The following is a 17,056-nucleotide window of genomic DNA, read 5'->3' as shown; positions in this document are numbered from 1 at the left end:
TTCCCTCCTGTACTCCACCACCCTCTCACACACACCTTCTCTTCCTCAGCGAAGGATCAGATGCCAGATGTTGCCTAAATGGCGAACAAATTTTTTTTTTTTTTTTGCGAATAAAACCTTTTTACATATTTTTTCAGGCACTATTATGACAACAGAAATGTATATGATGCAACACCATACACCAAAGGGGTTGGAGGTTCCTTTTATGATTTTTATTTTTTTTGTGGTAGTAAATATTGTCTGATTATAATCATGCTTGGCACATGTGTCACTGATGCCGAACGGAATGCTCTGGAATTTTTTCAGAAAACATACTTTTCATCAAATTTTTATCGTTCTTTGCGAGACGATCCCTGTAAGTTGAAGTTTTTTAGGGCTGGTTATTGAGGTACCCTCATTTAGTGTTGATTCACTTAATGATAATTGGTTTGGCAATATTAACATTTAAAATTTTTTTAACACCCTTTCTTGTTTAACGGGAGGTAAAAATTTGGTTTAGCGATGTTTGACTTACTATGGTGGGAGGAAAACGGGGGACGAGATGGCTTGTGAGTTGACATTTTGCTTTTGTTATGTGTAATGAAACTATAAAAGTTGTGGGAAATTCATTATGTACAATACTGGAATGTGGCTTACAAATAAAGAAAATATACATTAAGTCCTCGCTTGTCGTTGTCCCGCTTAACGTTGTTTTGGTACTACGTCGCTAAACTTTAGAGACCAAAATTGTTTTTAACGTTTTGGTGACTCGGTTTAAAGTCGTTTGCGTCATCATGGACTACTTTTTACAGCGCATCACCCTCTCCCTTAGGACAAATATTTAATTTATCTTTTTCACTCTGTATTTAGGATGGTGTGTACATGTAAATGAGTAAAAATAAATGAATAAAGATACTATATCAACCAAAAAATAAGTTGAAAAACATGTACTGTACAGTACAGGTACTTAAATGTACTTAAGGGACTAAAATTTTTATCCCTTTTGCCAAATATATGTCAATATTCAAATTATTCACTGTCTTACAAGGATTCCAGCAATTCAAATTATATTCTCCTAACTTTAGTCTGTGATATTATATACCAGGTAAGATAAAAACTTAAATCCTACTGTATAACCACTAAACCCTTGCTGGGAGGGGGGCAGTGACATGTTTGACAGTTAGCGCCGAAGGTCTAGTGAAGTATTTATTTGTTTATTTATGCCCTTTAGATTGAGTTTTTGTTTTTTGCTTGTAAAATGACATAGAAGTGACCAGGGAAAATATAATTTACATTGCTGAAATTCTTATAAGATAGTGATTAATTTGAATATAAATGTCATATATTTTGCACAAGAGGTAAAAAAATTTAGTGCATAGTACTGTACATTTTAATACAGTAATGTAAAAAAAATTTCAACTCTATCTTTGGGTAGATTTACTTAAATTTCTGGGTGTCTTTTTCTTCTCAGCACCGAGAACTCTCACTTTTATGCTTGCCAGCCATTTTAAAGGGAATTACAAACAAAAATTTTGTTCTGTGTACTGACGTTGGGACTCGAAAATACGTAATTTGTCAAAATTGGGTACGACTGAGGCAGGTCGTAAGTCGGGGAGGAGCTGTATATGTAATGTATTTCATGGGGCAAAGAGAGGCTCAGGAATGTAACTCCCATATTTTATCTATTTCTTATGGGGAAAATTGATCCACTTGACGTTGTTCCTTATAACTTTGCGTTTTCAGGAACGTTACCCCGATGTTAAGCAAGGACTTACCGTTATGTAAAACTATAAAATAGAAAAATGAAGAGCATGGGTGTGTATGTGTGGGAAGTGAGTGTTTGTATTGTGGCAGTGAGCTGTAACTGTAACCAGCCACACTTTTCCTCTCCTCTATGTGACGTCACGGTATATACATCCAGCAGCCACACACATCTTTTGAGTCAGCTGGGTGACTGCCTGGCTGAACTGTGTCACATGGATACTGTACCAGTAAATGTGAGGAATAAATAAAATTAGAAAAATACTATGTTGCAATTTGGCAATCATTTCACTACACAGAAGACACACATTCCTTCCCCCCCCTCCCCTCCCCCCACCCTTCTATAAAGAATCCTATGTTTGCCTTGGGTAACTAAGCTTGTTTACTTTCATTTTCTTAGAATTAATGCTGATATTGAATAAACTCTTGAAGATGTTAAAGACTTTACAGAATTATGTAATGGTGTCATAAATTTCCATGAGAAGGTCACAGTTATGAAATTTGCCACCCTGGGACACCTTCAGTTATCAGCCAGAGGCCAAGGTATATTTGGCAATTGACCTATTCAGAAAACTGTATAATGCAAATGAAGATTGTCAAGAAATTTAATCGCAAAATTAGCAGCATTCTTCACAAAATGATAATTTTCTTTTCATTTAAACTAAGTTTTTGTTTCTGTACCTTGTGCCACTCTTTGAGTTATTAGACCATTACAAACAATAACCATTATACAATAAAGTTAGGGACCTCAAGAAGCCATCGCTAAGTGATCGATCATATATCGATATTAATAAATTATGGGTAAAAATAGGTTCCATTCCTGAGCCCTGAAGAACTTAAGTTATAATGATTAAATAATGTCTTAATAATTCAAGTAACCTATAAATAGACATAAAGTCAATAAATTTTTACAAAATAAAGATAAAAACAATTTGTTTTTTACAAAATAAAGACAAAACAATCAATTTTTACAAAATATGTTTTTTATTAATTTACTTTACATGATACGTACAGTCCCGGACAAAAGTCCTGTGCCAGGCAAAGTTGCCTAACCTGGTTATGTAGCAATGTTAGAGACGTACGCACGAACACACATGGCATGTGGCAGAAACCTGATTATGTAAACAATCGATTATATGGCATCTGTGTTCATGTCCTCTATGAACTACACAAATTTTCAATGATCAATGGTAAAGACTGTATTTTATACTATATTCCTATTAACATTATCAGTTATGTTGGTCACTGTCAGTCAGTAGCTAAAATACAATACAGTGGTTCCCTCTGTTAGCGAACGGTTCGGTTAACGAAATTTCGGTTAACGAATTACCTTCCATAAGAATCTTCAATTCGGTTAACAAACAAAAATTTGATTAATGAAATCCTTCCGAAAATCAAGTTTTGTTGTGAGGATCAGCTAATGGGCTAGTCTGCCAATTCAGTAATCTGTTCTATGTTTACATTTGTTTCCAATGGAGTAAATATCAATAAAGTTGTGCTCTTTAATATTTTTGCATGTTTTATATTAAAATTATTCGTCATTTTAACATTTATTTAACATATTGATAATATTCGCAGTACAGGGAACTAGTTTGTTGTGCGCCCATCAGATGCGTCAGTCGGCCACAAGGCGTCAGTTGGGCTTTGAAAACAGTGGAGTGAACTTCTATTTTGTTGGTGTCTTGAATATTTTTGCATTTTTCTTTGAAATTATTGGTCATTCTGAACTTTAGTTAACATATTGATAATATATAGCGCAGTGCAGTGGTGGTTTAAAGAAAATAATCTTGAATTACACCTAGTGAACTTAAAATTTTATTGGTGAAATGACGGCATGAAGCATGGGTCCCCTAGAATGTGATTTCTCCTCCATCCCCACTTCCTTCTCTTCTTCCTTCTCCTCCACCCCCACTTCTAATTCCCATCATCAACCAGGAACCTTCTACATACACACCTCAAAGTAAGTGTACTTTACTGCATTTTTTTTTTTGGTTACTTTTTATGTACTTTTTGGTGAGCTGGAACCAATTACCAAATATCCCATTAAAACAATGGATTCAGTTAACGAAGTTTTCGGTTAACGAATGACCTTCTGGAACGAATTGTGTTCGTTAATGGAGGGACCACTGTATGTATGTATGTATGTGTGTGTGTGTGTGTAATTAATAATAATAATAATAATAAACAGTTTATTGAAAAAGTTTGCAGCCCGAAGGCTGAAAATATACATTGGACACAAATGACTTATTACATACATTGGTGGTTTAACAAAAGCCTTCATTAGAGAAAGGTGAAGGAACATACAGTGGACATACAGATTAATGTTTACACACGTAGATCATGCAAGCTGAGGTGTTGAACAGCAGACACGTAGTGTAGTAACTCCCTCACAGATGCCGTTATGAGGGGCATCACGTGGAGTACTAGTTTCCTCACAGGTGGTGTTATGAGGGGCTTGACATGGTGTAGTAATTCCCTCACAGATGGTGTTACGAGGGCCTGATGATGTAGTAGTTACCTCACAGATGGTGTATGAGGGGCCTTATGTGGTGTAGTAATTCCCTCACAGATGGTGTATGAGAGGCCTGATGTGGTGTAGTAATTCCATCTCAGATGGTGTTATGAGAGGCATCACATGGCATAGTAATTCCTTCACAGATGGTGTTATGAGGGGCATCACATGGCATAGTAATTCCCTCACAGATGGTGTTATGAGGGGCATCACATGGTGTAGTAATTCCCTCACAGATGGTGTTATGAGGAACTTCACATGATGCTGTAGCAACTCATTCACTATGTGGTGTCGTAGCATCATGGGGACACCATGTGGTCTGTTGTCACAGGACTTCACTCACTCAAGTGGGTGAGGTGTGGTCCCAGGCCTCTCTATCGTGGAGTCTCGGGAATTATCACTGAGTACCTGGGACCTCACTGTGTGAAGGTTAGCTTGGGTAAGACTCAACTGCTGAGTTGTTTTTCACTGACTTAAGCACTGTTCACCACTATTCAACACTGGTTCCATTCCTTTCCCAAATGAAATAGTAACTTCTGGCGAGAACTTGTTGATATTCCGGTGGGGAGGAGGGTGTGTGTGTGTGTGTGTGCGTGCGTAGTACAAGTATATATATACAGCTCCTCCCCGACTTACGACCTACTCGGCTTACGACCACTCGCACTTACGACCTGCCTCAGTCGTACCAAAATTTTGTCAAATTATGTATTTTCGAGTCCCAACGTCAGTACACAGAGAAAATTTTCGTTTGTAATTCACTTTAAAATGGCTGGCAAGCTTAAAAGTGAGAGTTTTGGGGTGCTGAGAAGAAAAGGAGATACCCATTTTAGATTTTCTATGTATTATTCAAGCATTTTCGACTTACAACCATTTCGACTTACGACCTGGATTTGGGTCCCTAACCCCATCGTGAGTCGGGGAGCAGATATATATATATATATATATATATATATATATATATATATATATATATATATATATATATATATATATATATATATATATATATATATATATATATATATATATATATATATATATATATATATATATATATATATATATATATATATATATATATATATATATATATATATATATATACTATATATATATATATATATATATATATATATATATATATATATATATATATATATATATATATATATATATATATATATATATATATATATATATATATATATATATATATATATATATATATATATATATATATATATATATATATATATATATATATATATATATATATATATATATATATATATATATATATATATATATATATATATATGTATATATATATATATGTAACCATCGGAATTTGCTGGACTTTAATTTCTCACTTGACTTGGGGTTTATTAAAATTTAATAGATGGTAAAGGCAGTGGAAGCGCCCCTTTGAGAAAAATCCCGAACCAGCACAAGAACACTTAAATCTACTACACAAAATGAACTGTCCGTGACCCGTGGAAGGATAGCGTCTGTGACTGGGATGAATGAGACACACTGTAAAATTTAGACACTTATATTCCCTCCAACACTACAAACACAATCAAATAATGGTACACCAATATGCGCACCTCTTAACTTAAACTTTAAACACTACTCTGGGGAATAAAAGTTATACATGACATAGAAATTATTAGAAACACAGGCAACAATAAATTTGAAGTATTAAGAAATGTTGCTCGCCCACATGAACAGGCCTTAAGGGTTTTCAACAAAATAATATCAGTCACTTAGGAAATGGTACTAAAAAATAAGAAATTAAATACTCCACAATGAACAGGCCTTAAGGGTTTTCAACAAAATAATATCACTCAACAAAATTATAGCACCCCAACAGGTGTACACTTCCTAACCTAACCTAACCACTGCTCTGGGGAACAAGGTTATACCTGAGATCAGAATTATGAAGAATTAGAGGCATTAAAAGAATCAAATCACAGTATCACTGGTTCCACTTAATGGCACAAACATTCAAAAAAACACTACTATCAAAATTATTTAAGAAATATTAAACTACACACGTCAAGATAATATCAGTCTGAGGAATGGTGTTAACTACACCCGTGATAAGGAAGATAAAATGTTCCTCTAGGTATCTCCTAGAGTCCTAGACTCACGGTCTCAGTGTGTGACCATTAATATACTCAGATAGCCTCAGTGTACTCCCAGTGCGTCCATGGGCAGGAAGAGAGTGAGCCAATCAGACCTTGTGCAGTTGAGAGAAACTTTAGCTTCCCGTTAGCAAGAGGGTTTCACTAGCTGCTCGGGACATGTGGGGTTGTGCACCGGAGTGGTAAGAACTGATCACCCACTGCTGATGCTGGTCCCGTGTCGTGTTAGTTGTCGGGAGCACTCGTTCACTCAAGAGATCCTTTGCTACCCCGCTAAACAGTGACAGGCCTACACTGATCGGTCCAATGGCGACAATCGCCACCCTCAATCATCAACGGCAGTCTCAAACGGCAGTCAATCTCTCGCAGTCAACTCCGGTCAACTCCAATCAACTCCGGTCAACTCCAATCAAGTGGGTTCTGACGGAAACCCTGAAATGAACTCACTGTTAGCTCTAGTTTACTTTATCACTGCCCTATCTAACCCTGTCTGAGATCGAATGAGACTTACTTGTTATACTGCAATAGCGCAGCACAGGTGACTAGGCCACGTGACTATTTCTGATGGACGCGCGGAACGTCTTGTCTGTGTGAATGCTCTCCGGGACTGGGCCTAGCCAGCGTCGCGTCTCCCCAAGGCGTTAGCTTGGTCCTACGTGATATATTTACCGCCTAACTAATAACTCCTTGGGACACCCGTAACATTATTCAGACTGCTAAACGATCTATAATAATTTCAAATTCAATAATAGTCCCTTAACTTCATGAATCGCATCATTATTAATTCGGTAAATCACATTTAATATCATATAGGCCTAGTTCCGCAATCTCTCGCTACGAGCAGGCAGCGCTCCCTCCCCTCAGATGACCTTGAACGCTCAGTATCACTCATGGCGGGGCATTTGAAATTACTCTGAAATTTCTGAATATTACATATATATATATATATATATATATATATATATATATATATATATATATATATATATATATATATATATATATATATATATATATATATATATATATATATATATATATATATATATATATATATATATATATATATACACATATGTACAGTGGGGTATGCTATAACGAATCTAATTGGTTCTAGAACCTTGTTCGTTATAGCATTCGTTCGTTATAGGATTAATCCGTTCCAGGCCCCCAAATACAACCACTTAACACTGAAAAATATAATATAAAATTGTGAAAATTGTAAAAAAGTGCATAGAAATGCATCTAAACCCCTGAAATTAAGAATATCATTAATATTTGTAATAAAAAAACAATAAATTAGAAAAAAAAAATTAAATAATGTTCGTTGTAGGAGTTTCGTTCGTTATAGCATTCTCAATTTTATAGGTAAAACCGTTCGTTATAGGAATATTCGTAGTAGAATCCGTTCGTTATAGCATACCCCACTATATATATATATATATATATATATATATATATATATATATATATATATATATATATATATATATATATATATATATATATATATATATATATATCAGTATATATATATATATATTTATTTATTTATTTATTTATTTATATATATATATATATATATATATATATATATATATATATATATATATATATATATATATATATATATATATATATATATATATATATATATATACACAGTAAAACCTCGATTAACCGACCACATATACCACATATGGGGGAAATGCCGCTTTAAAACTCTTGTTCCTCGTCCTCATCGCTCTCGCTATCGGTGCCACCCAGGTTACGCAACTCATCCTTGGTGTTGGTACAGTCGTTCAAGAGCTTAAACTTCTTTGCAGAGAATGCAGCCTTAACGTTGCATATCATCTCCTGGTCCATGGGCTGGATTAACGACGTAGTGTTGGAGGAAGGAAGTCCACTTTTACGTTGGGGTGACGATCCAACAGTAGGGGCGAGTGTCCTGGTGCATTGTCAAGGAGCAACAAAATGTTGAATGGAACATTCTGTTGCTCGCAGAATTTCTTGACGTCGGGAACAAAACAGTCGTCAAACCTGGAGATGGACAGAGCAGAGAACATCCACGCCTTATGTGCAGTTAGCCATTGGACAGTTAGCTTGGTCATGTTCATGTTCTTGTAGGCGTGCGCCTTGCTGGCTGTGTGGATCACCGATAACTTGAGTTTACAGGTACCGGAGGCATTGGTGGTAAACAAAACGGTGATGCGCTCCTTCTGCAACTTCCGGACCCGACACTTGCTGGCAGACTTGACATCGAATGTCGTGGAAGGTAGCTTTTTCGAAAACAGACCGGATTCATCCATGTTGAACACCTGGTCGGCGGTGTACTGGCCTTCCTCCATAACATCACGTAAGAACGGAGCAAAATCACTAGCCGCATCACAGTCAGCACTCGCTCCTTCACCAGCAATGTTAATGTTGATGATCTTGTTCCTCTTCTTAAACCCTTGCAGCCACCCAGAGGAAGCATTGAAGGGTTTGGGCTCTGCAAGTTCCCATCTTATGTGCCACTGCTACGTACAGTTCACGTCCGTACTCTTGAACCGACCGCGTGTCCACCGCCATGTTTTGTCGTGCCTAATGAATCAAGTAGCTCACAAGTAAATTCTCCGTCTTGAGAAGCACCTTGTTCTGGCAGTACTTCACCATTGAAGCACCTGCAGACTTTGTGATGTTCATGTGTTCTTTTATCTTGGCTGCATCCTTCTTGATCGTCCGGATCGTAGATTCGTTAACACCATGCTGGCGCGCGAGATCAACCTGTCTTGTTCCTTTTTCTAACTCTTGTATTATCTTGTACTTCACCTCGTAACTTAGGGAACGTCGTATCTTCTTTGGCTTAGGACGTCTGGGTCCAGGTAATGCAAGGATTTTCTGTGATGGTGGGGGTCCAGTGGAAGCCATTCTTACGAGATTAGCGGAACACTAGAACACAGTATATATACGGGGTGACTGGGAGGATCGTAACTAACGTGGCTAGGTCAAGCGGCTTCATCCCTCCCGCGGCAGGGCATGTCATATTACATTAAACCAATCACAGCTAGCGGCGGAGGGAGGTATGGATGCGTGGCCCAATCACAGTCCGATACGTCATATGACGTCACCGATAACGCAACAGAGACATACACTGCACAACCTTCTCGCGCCGCTTACCCAACATGGCGGGAGGTTTGAATCCAAAAATGGCGCGGCGCGGCAGGACCGCCAGCTGCTCTCCGCGTAAATGACCAAATTTCCCGCGTAAATCAAGCATCCCGCTTCTGGCAAAGCACTGCGTAAATGACCAAACGCGTAAACGAAAACCGCGTAAGTCCAGACTCGACTGTATGTGTGTGTGTGTGTGTATATATATATATATATATATATATATATATATATATATATATATATATATATATATATATATATATATATATATATATATATATATATATATATATATATATATATATATATACACACACACAGTAGTACCCGCTTAACGCGGTCAATAAAACCCACAGGGTACCATGTTAAGTGAAAACCGCGCTAAGTGAACAACGGAACATATGGGATTATTTCCAATAGAATCTGGCCCGACCCCCAAACTCCACTTTTTCCGACACAATACCTATGTTCTAGTAAAAATAACATCTTAATTTTATGATGGTACATGCACACAATTAATGCTGAAGAGAAATAGAGAAATACAGCGCCAAGTTAATGTCCATTCAAATAATGGACTCAACTCCCTCCCCCTCTTCTCACACTACACTGCTGGCTCTTCCCTCTCTGAGAAATTTTTGGGGGAAAACCACTAAATTTTAATAAATAATACCTCAAACTAAAGTTAGGATAATACAATTGACATTGCTGGATTCCTTGTAAGACCAGGAATATTTTGAATATAAATGTCATATATTTTGCACAAAAGATAACATATTTACTCAGAGTAAACATTATATCTAAAATTTGTATGTCTAATGCAAAATCTATGATGTTTATATTCAAAATGATCACCAAATTGTAAGAATTCCAGCAATGTAAATTATATTCTGGCCGGGTAATTTGTATGAATTTTATGAGCTAAAACAAATATCTTCAGTTAATAAAAAAAAAATATTCTTCACGACACTATCTGTCAATCAAAGTACCCCACCTTGCCTCCCCCCCTCTTCCAACCAGCCAGATGGTCAGTCCGTCCCAACCCTCCCCCCCACCTCCCACCAACCCTCCCTTCAAGAGAAAGAGTGGGTGAAAAAACTAGATTTTAACATTTAGTATTAAATAATACCTCAGATTAAAGTTTGTTTTAGCTCATAAAATTCATACAAATTACCCGGCCAGAATATAATTTACATTGCTGGAATTCTTACAATTTGATGATCATTTTGAATATAAACATCATAGATTTTGCATTAGACATACAAATTTTAGATGTAACGATTGCTCTGAGTAAATATGTTATCTTTTGTGAAAAATATATGACATTTATATTCAAAATATTCCTGGTCTTACAAGGAATCCAGCAATGTCAATTATATTATCCTAACTTTAGTTTGAGGTATTATTTATTACTATACCTGGTTTTCCCCCCAAAATTTCTCAGAGGGAAGAGCCAGCAGTGTAGTGTGAGAAGAGGGGGAGGGAGTCGTGTCCATTATTTGAATGGACATTAACTTGGCGACTGTATTTCTCTATTTCTCTTAAGTATTAATTGTGTGCATGTACCATCATAAAATTAAGATGTTATTTTTACTAGAACATAGGTATTGTGTTGGAAAAAGTGGAGTTTGGGGGTCAGCTGGTCTCTATTTCATTTAATCCCATATGTTATGTTATTCACTTTACGCGTTTCTCACTTTCCGCGGTACCCTGTGGGTTACATTAACCGCGTAAAGTGAGGGTTGACTGTATATATATATATATATATATATATATATATATATATATATATATATATATATATATATATATATATATATATATATATATATATATATATATATATATATATATATATATATATATATATATATATATATATATATATATATATATTTCATTTTTAGTCCATATAACACGCAGACTTTGAACATATAATCAACGACCTCACCAGCCAGGACTCGAACCCTTGACCTAATGCATGGGACCAGGGAATGCTACCGACCATACCATAAGAGCACTAAAAGCAGTCCTAGACTATGTGATATTTCACACAAAGCCTGTTCATCAAGCTGATGGCGCCGTGAACCTCTCATTGGGAACTGCCCGTGCTGCTTATGTGGGTGTCAGTAGCATTTTACCGAATCCAGCTGGTGTGAAACACGAGGTACCATGTGTACTTCATTTTTTGTCCATATAACACGCGGACTTTGAACATATAATCAACGACCTCACCAGCCAGGACTCGAACACTCAACCTACTGCATGGGACCAGGGAACGTTACCGACCATGCCACAAGAGCACTAAAAGCCGTTCTAGACTTTGTTATATTTCACACAAAGCCTGTTCATTGAGCTGATGGCGCCGTGAACCTCCCATTGGGAACTGCCCGTGCTGCTTATGTGGGTGTCAGTAGCATTTTACGGAATCCAGCTGGTATGAAACACGAGGTACCATGTATACTTCATTTTTAGTCCATATAACACGCAGACTTTGAACATGCAATCAACGACCTCGCTTTAAATTAAAACGCTGTCCTTAATTGTGGGTGTCGCTTTAAATCAATAATCTTAAATTGAATCGCTTTAAATCGACATTCTACTTTACATATAGTATTTGTGTTGTAATTTATTTATTGGCATTATTTTTATTTATTCCTCACATTTACTGGTATTGTATATATTATTTTAAGAAAACTATGGCTACAGGAGGAAAATACACACAAAAGTTTTTTTCCTAAGTACTGTACCCCCTGGGGGGTACGTCTTATATGGTCGTGTGTCTTATATGCCATAAAATACGGTAAGTGTACAGTACTTTGTACACATTACTTTTTCTTTAATTAATTTTGATTAAAACACATGAATTTCTTTCATAAAAATTTGATACATTGGTTTTGCACTATTTGTTTATTTTTATTTATTTTTTAATAGTGGTCTTTTGAGAAATATTTGCTCAATGGTGGACAACCTCTTATCCCAGACTCCTCTTCCTCCCAATTAGTTTTGCATTATAGACAGCTTTTTGGGAACTTAACCCTTCTGTAACTTGAGCAATGCCTGTAGCTTTTTTTTTTCACTTGTATTATTACTTCATTTAGTCTTCTATATACAGTGATCCCTCGGTTAACGAACGCCTCGGTTAACGAGATTTCGGTTAACCTTCCATAAGAATCTTCAACTCGGTTAATGAAAAAAAATTCGGTTAACGAAATCCTTATGAAATAGTGTTAACATATTTTCACCTGCTCACCAGTTGGAGTATTAGTCCTCCAATACAGTAATCGGTTTTAGGGCTTAAATTTGTTACCATTTGAGTAAATATCAAGAAGGTTGTACTATTCAATAATTTTCCAAGTCTTATATTAAAATTTTTAGTCATTTTAACAATTATTTAACATAATTGAAGTACAGGGAACTAGTTTTTAGCGCGCTAAACTGCCACTTGACTCACCCAGAATGGCGTCAGTTTGTGTCTCTGCTCAGTAGAGGTAACATCTTGCTTGAGACTCTCTTGAACATAAACAATTTTTACGTTTTTACAGTACAATTATTGGTCATTGTGAAATTTATTTTACATATTGACAATGTATAGTGCAGTGCAGTGTTGATTTAAAGAAAATAATCTTGAATTACACCAAGTGAACTTAAAATTTTATGGGTGAAATGGCGGCATGAAGTATGGGGTGACTTCTCTTCCACCCCCACTTCCTTCTCTTCTCCCATCTCCTCCATCCCCACTTCTAATTCCCATCATCATCGTCAACCTGGAGCCTTCTACATGTACACCTCAAAGTAAGTGTACTTTACTGCATTTATTTTAGTTTGTATGTAATTTTCGGTGAGCTGGAACCAATTACCCAAAATCCCATTGAAACAATGGTTTTGGTTAAAGAAATTTTTGGTTAACAAACGACCTTCTGCAACGAATTGTGTTCGTTAACCGAGGGACCACTGTATTTGTAAGTTCATATGCTACTTATATAGTAGCTTCTATGATACATTAATGCCATTGAATATAATCTTAACTTTCTTTGGTATTTGCATTAACTAGATAATTTAGGCATTGGCAGTATATTTATATATTTGTTTTGTATGAAAATCATATTTTAATTGCCGGGTTTTTTTTTAAAAAAAAAGACCTAATACCACAGACCCTTATTTACAGTATATGTGGCACTAGTGAAAATATTGCTTAACTCTCAGAAATACAGCTTTGACCAATCCCAAATGCTTAGATTTCTTGTATCACATATAAGGCTGTGGGATGAGTCATAAAAATTTTTCACATGTAAAATGATGTAGTTTATATGTGAGAGCAGGAATCTATATCTAGAAAAAGAAAAATCTTACTTTACATGCACAATACTTTTTAATATCAGCTACAGACAGTATGTATATGAATACCAGTGAGAGGTCATGTGTTTACTGTATGTTGCACTCTGTGTTGATCAGGAAGGATTTAAGGACGCTACAATATGCCAGTCAATGACTTTTTTTCTTTCAGTTGTCAAGAGATTGCAAGACTTTGAAAGTCCCTATATTTCTCAGAGATGCGTGAAAGGAATGCACAGGATAGTTTTAAGAAAAAAGTAAGTATATCGTAAGCATACAGTACTGATTTTCATCAAAGTCATATTTGTATGAACGGGAACAGGAAGGAATGAAATTAAATGAATTCGTCATTTATACATGGTTGCCAAAAGTAGTGTAGACATTTGAAAGAAGAATAAAAAAAAAATTATTTTATTAAAGGTTATAATAATTTTAATACAAATCTGAGACATTGAGATTTAATTAACTTATACAGTAATATGAAAAACAACATCAATCAAATGTTAACCTTGAGCAGCAATACATGAATGTGCCTTCCAAAACATTGTCCATAACAACAAGTAAAGTTTCTTGATTGATTCCACAAATTTCATCTCTTATGTTTTGCTTCAAATCATCAAGTGTTCGTGGTTTATGGATGTAGACTCTTAACTTTAAATATTCCCATTGGAAAAAGTCTGGTACAGTTAAGTTGGGTGACCTTGCTGGCCAGTTAATGTCACCACGACATGAGATGTCTGTCTTATACAGTACCATCTTCTCGAAATCGTGCCACGCATCAATGGATAACATGTTCTGAGAGGAGCATTCCAAACTTGGTTAATACGCCGATAAGCTCGGGCTGCAATAATGGAGCAGTTGTTTTTAAAGTAAAGTTCAACATTTTGTGACTGCTGTTGAATTGTCCACCTCTCCATCTTCAATAAACTTTAGTGTCACACAATCTGAAAAACAAAATCATCAATTCAATTTTTTTTTACATATTCCAGAATCAATTTAAAATTTATTAAGCCTCTATTGTTATGTTTTATTTCCTAGACACTAAATTGAAATTCTTTCACTACTTTTGGCGGACTCTTTATAATAATGAATTTTTGTATGTCCCACAGCTGGGCCGATTTAATTTAAGCCACTTCTTTTTACTGTCATCCAAGTTGTGTTTGGATGTTATGTGCACTGTCATACTCAGGCCATAATTTAACGTACAGTATTCAATGTGATGTATACAGTCACATGCAGTGTATTGTACCTTACTTCTATAAAGCTTGGGGGTTTAATTTAGTGAGAGAGAGAAGCAGACAGTCTTTGATATTACCAGTATTCAGTTGTGTGAAATGTCATTGTTTATTCTTTAATTTTGTTAGTTCAAGATTATTGAACTTTACGTAAATTCTATTCATTCAGAACTGGTATGAACGCCTATTTCTTTATTTTACCTGTTTATCTTCAATCCTACTTGCCCCTTCCTGCTATGTTGCAGGATGGCAAGTACCAAGAGCAATCATAGACTCTCCTCATTTGCTGTCATCTATTCACACTAGGTAGTAGGCAGCTACCAAACAGGGAGGTACTACCGCCTGGGAAGATATTGGAAGCATAATGTGTTGTCTAATGGTAGACCCTGCTGCCATATGGCATCACAAAAATTTTGACCAACCCCAGGATGCTGACTTTCTGCCTCATTTACCCACAATTGCAGGGTCTCAAATGTTTCTCTTACTATTGACAACACATCATACATATACAGTCAGTTCTGCTATAACGCGATAGTTGTGTTCTTGTAAAACCTCGCGTTGTAGAAATTCGCACAATAGAAATAACAGGGCTTATGGAGAAAATAGGGTTAGGTGCAGATTACTTGAAATAAAAAAAAATTAGTAGTTAGCCTAACACAAACGATAGCACAGTCTAAATAAATGTTACATTCATATCTAGTAATGAAATCATACAGTAAATGTTACACTTTACCTTGAAAAAATATGAATATAACTTGATGGGGGAGAAGGTTGAGGTTGAGGAGTCCTGCAGACAGGATTTGACAGTTGTCATCATCAGTATCAGGTGCAGTTTTGGTTGCATGGGAGAGACAAAAAAAAAACTCTAATTCCAGAAGTGGATGGCTGTGGTTCAGTGTCTTCAGACTGCTTCTTGGTAGTTGACTTAAAAAAGACGTCTAATGTTTGCTGCTTTGCCATCTTTCTTCTTTCACAAAGAAGCTGTTCATAAGGTGCCAAAAAAGATTTAACACCACGAACTGCAATCCTGCTCCTTTCTGCATTGTAGTCATTGTCTTCCAAGATCTGCAACTGCTTATCAACTTCCCGCAGGATAGAAGACAAAACAGAAGTGGGAAGCTCTCATGGTTTTGCATCCTTGACTTCATCATCTTCGGCATCTTCTATTTCCCCAGCAGCAACAAGTTGTTGTAGATCAGTTGTAGAGAGGTCTTCACAGTGGGACTCGAGCAGTTCCTCAACATCAGCACTTTCCACTTCAGCAAAGCCAACTTGCTTTGCAAGAAAAACACAATTTTCTTTTATTTTGAGCTCCTCTGATGCATCAAAGCCTGTAAAATCATGAATTAAATCTAGGAGAAGCTTCATCCAAACTCCACTCAAGCAGTCCTTACTTACATCACCCCAGGCCTCCACAATGATGTCAATTGCATGCTTGATGTTGAAACTTTTCCAAAACTGAAGAACACTGGCCTTATCATTTCCTTCCTCAGTAGCTGCAATAAGTTTCTTAAATGTATGCCTCAAATAATAGGCTTTGAAGGCTGCTATTACTCCTTGGTCCATTGGTTGAAGGAGAGGTGTTGTATTTGGAGGTTGAAAGAGCACTTTGATATTGTCAGAAAGCTCAGCAATGGTGGGAGGGTGGCTTGGTGCATTATCTAAAATGAGGAGAATCTTAAAATCTGTATTCTTGTTCTTGTAATAATTTTTAAAAACAGGCTTAAGCTTTAAGTCTCCACTAGCATTGCACCCAACAACACTGTCACACGGTCCTTTGCAGCCTTAAAGCCTGGAGCATGTACTTCATTCTTGGAAATGTAAGTTCTTGTTGGCTTGCTCTTCCAGTATAAACCTGTTTCATCCAAATTAAAAATTTGGTCTAAGGTGTAGCCTTCTTCCTGAATCAATCTCTTCACAATGGGAGGAAATGCCCG

The 17,056-nt window shown here is 36.2% G+C and overlaps 1 protein-coding gene across 2 annotated transcripts in view; it reads left to right on the top strand.

The window, feature by feature from the left end:
* LOC121878144 (sorting nexin-17-like) overlaps window positions 1–17,056 on the top strand; it is a 159,951-nt gene that overhangs the window by 25,507 nt on the left and 117,388 nt on the right. For both annotated transcript variants that reach the window (XM_042384288.1, XM_042384202.1), the window contains exon 5: window positions 14,057–14,141. In XM_042384288.1, coding sequence (XP_042240222.1) covers window positions 14,057–14,141 — 85 coding nt within the window. The remainder of the gene's footprint in view (window positions 1–14,056; window positions 14,142–17,056) is intronic.

This window comes from Homarus americanus, unplaced genomic scaffold (genome assembly GCF_018991925.1).
Source record: "Homarus americanus isolate GMGI-L3 unplaced genomic scaffold, GMGI_Hamer_2.0 scaffold51859, whole genome shotgun sequence".
Lineage (NCBI taxonomy): Eukaryota > Metazoa > Arthropoda > Malacostraca > Decapoda > Nephropidae > Homarus > Homarus americanus.
The sequence above is the reverse complement of the archived record's forward strand: the minus strand, read 5'-3'. Positions and strand labels throughout refer to the sequence as shown.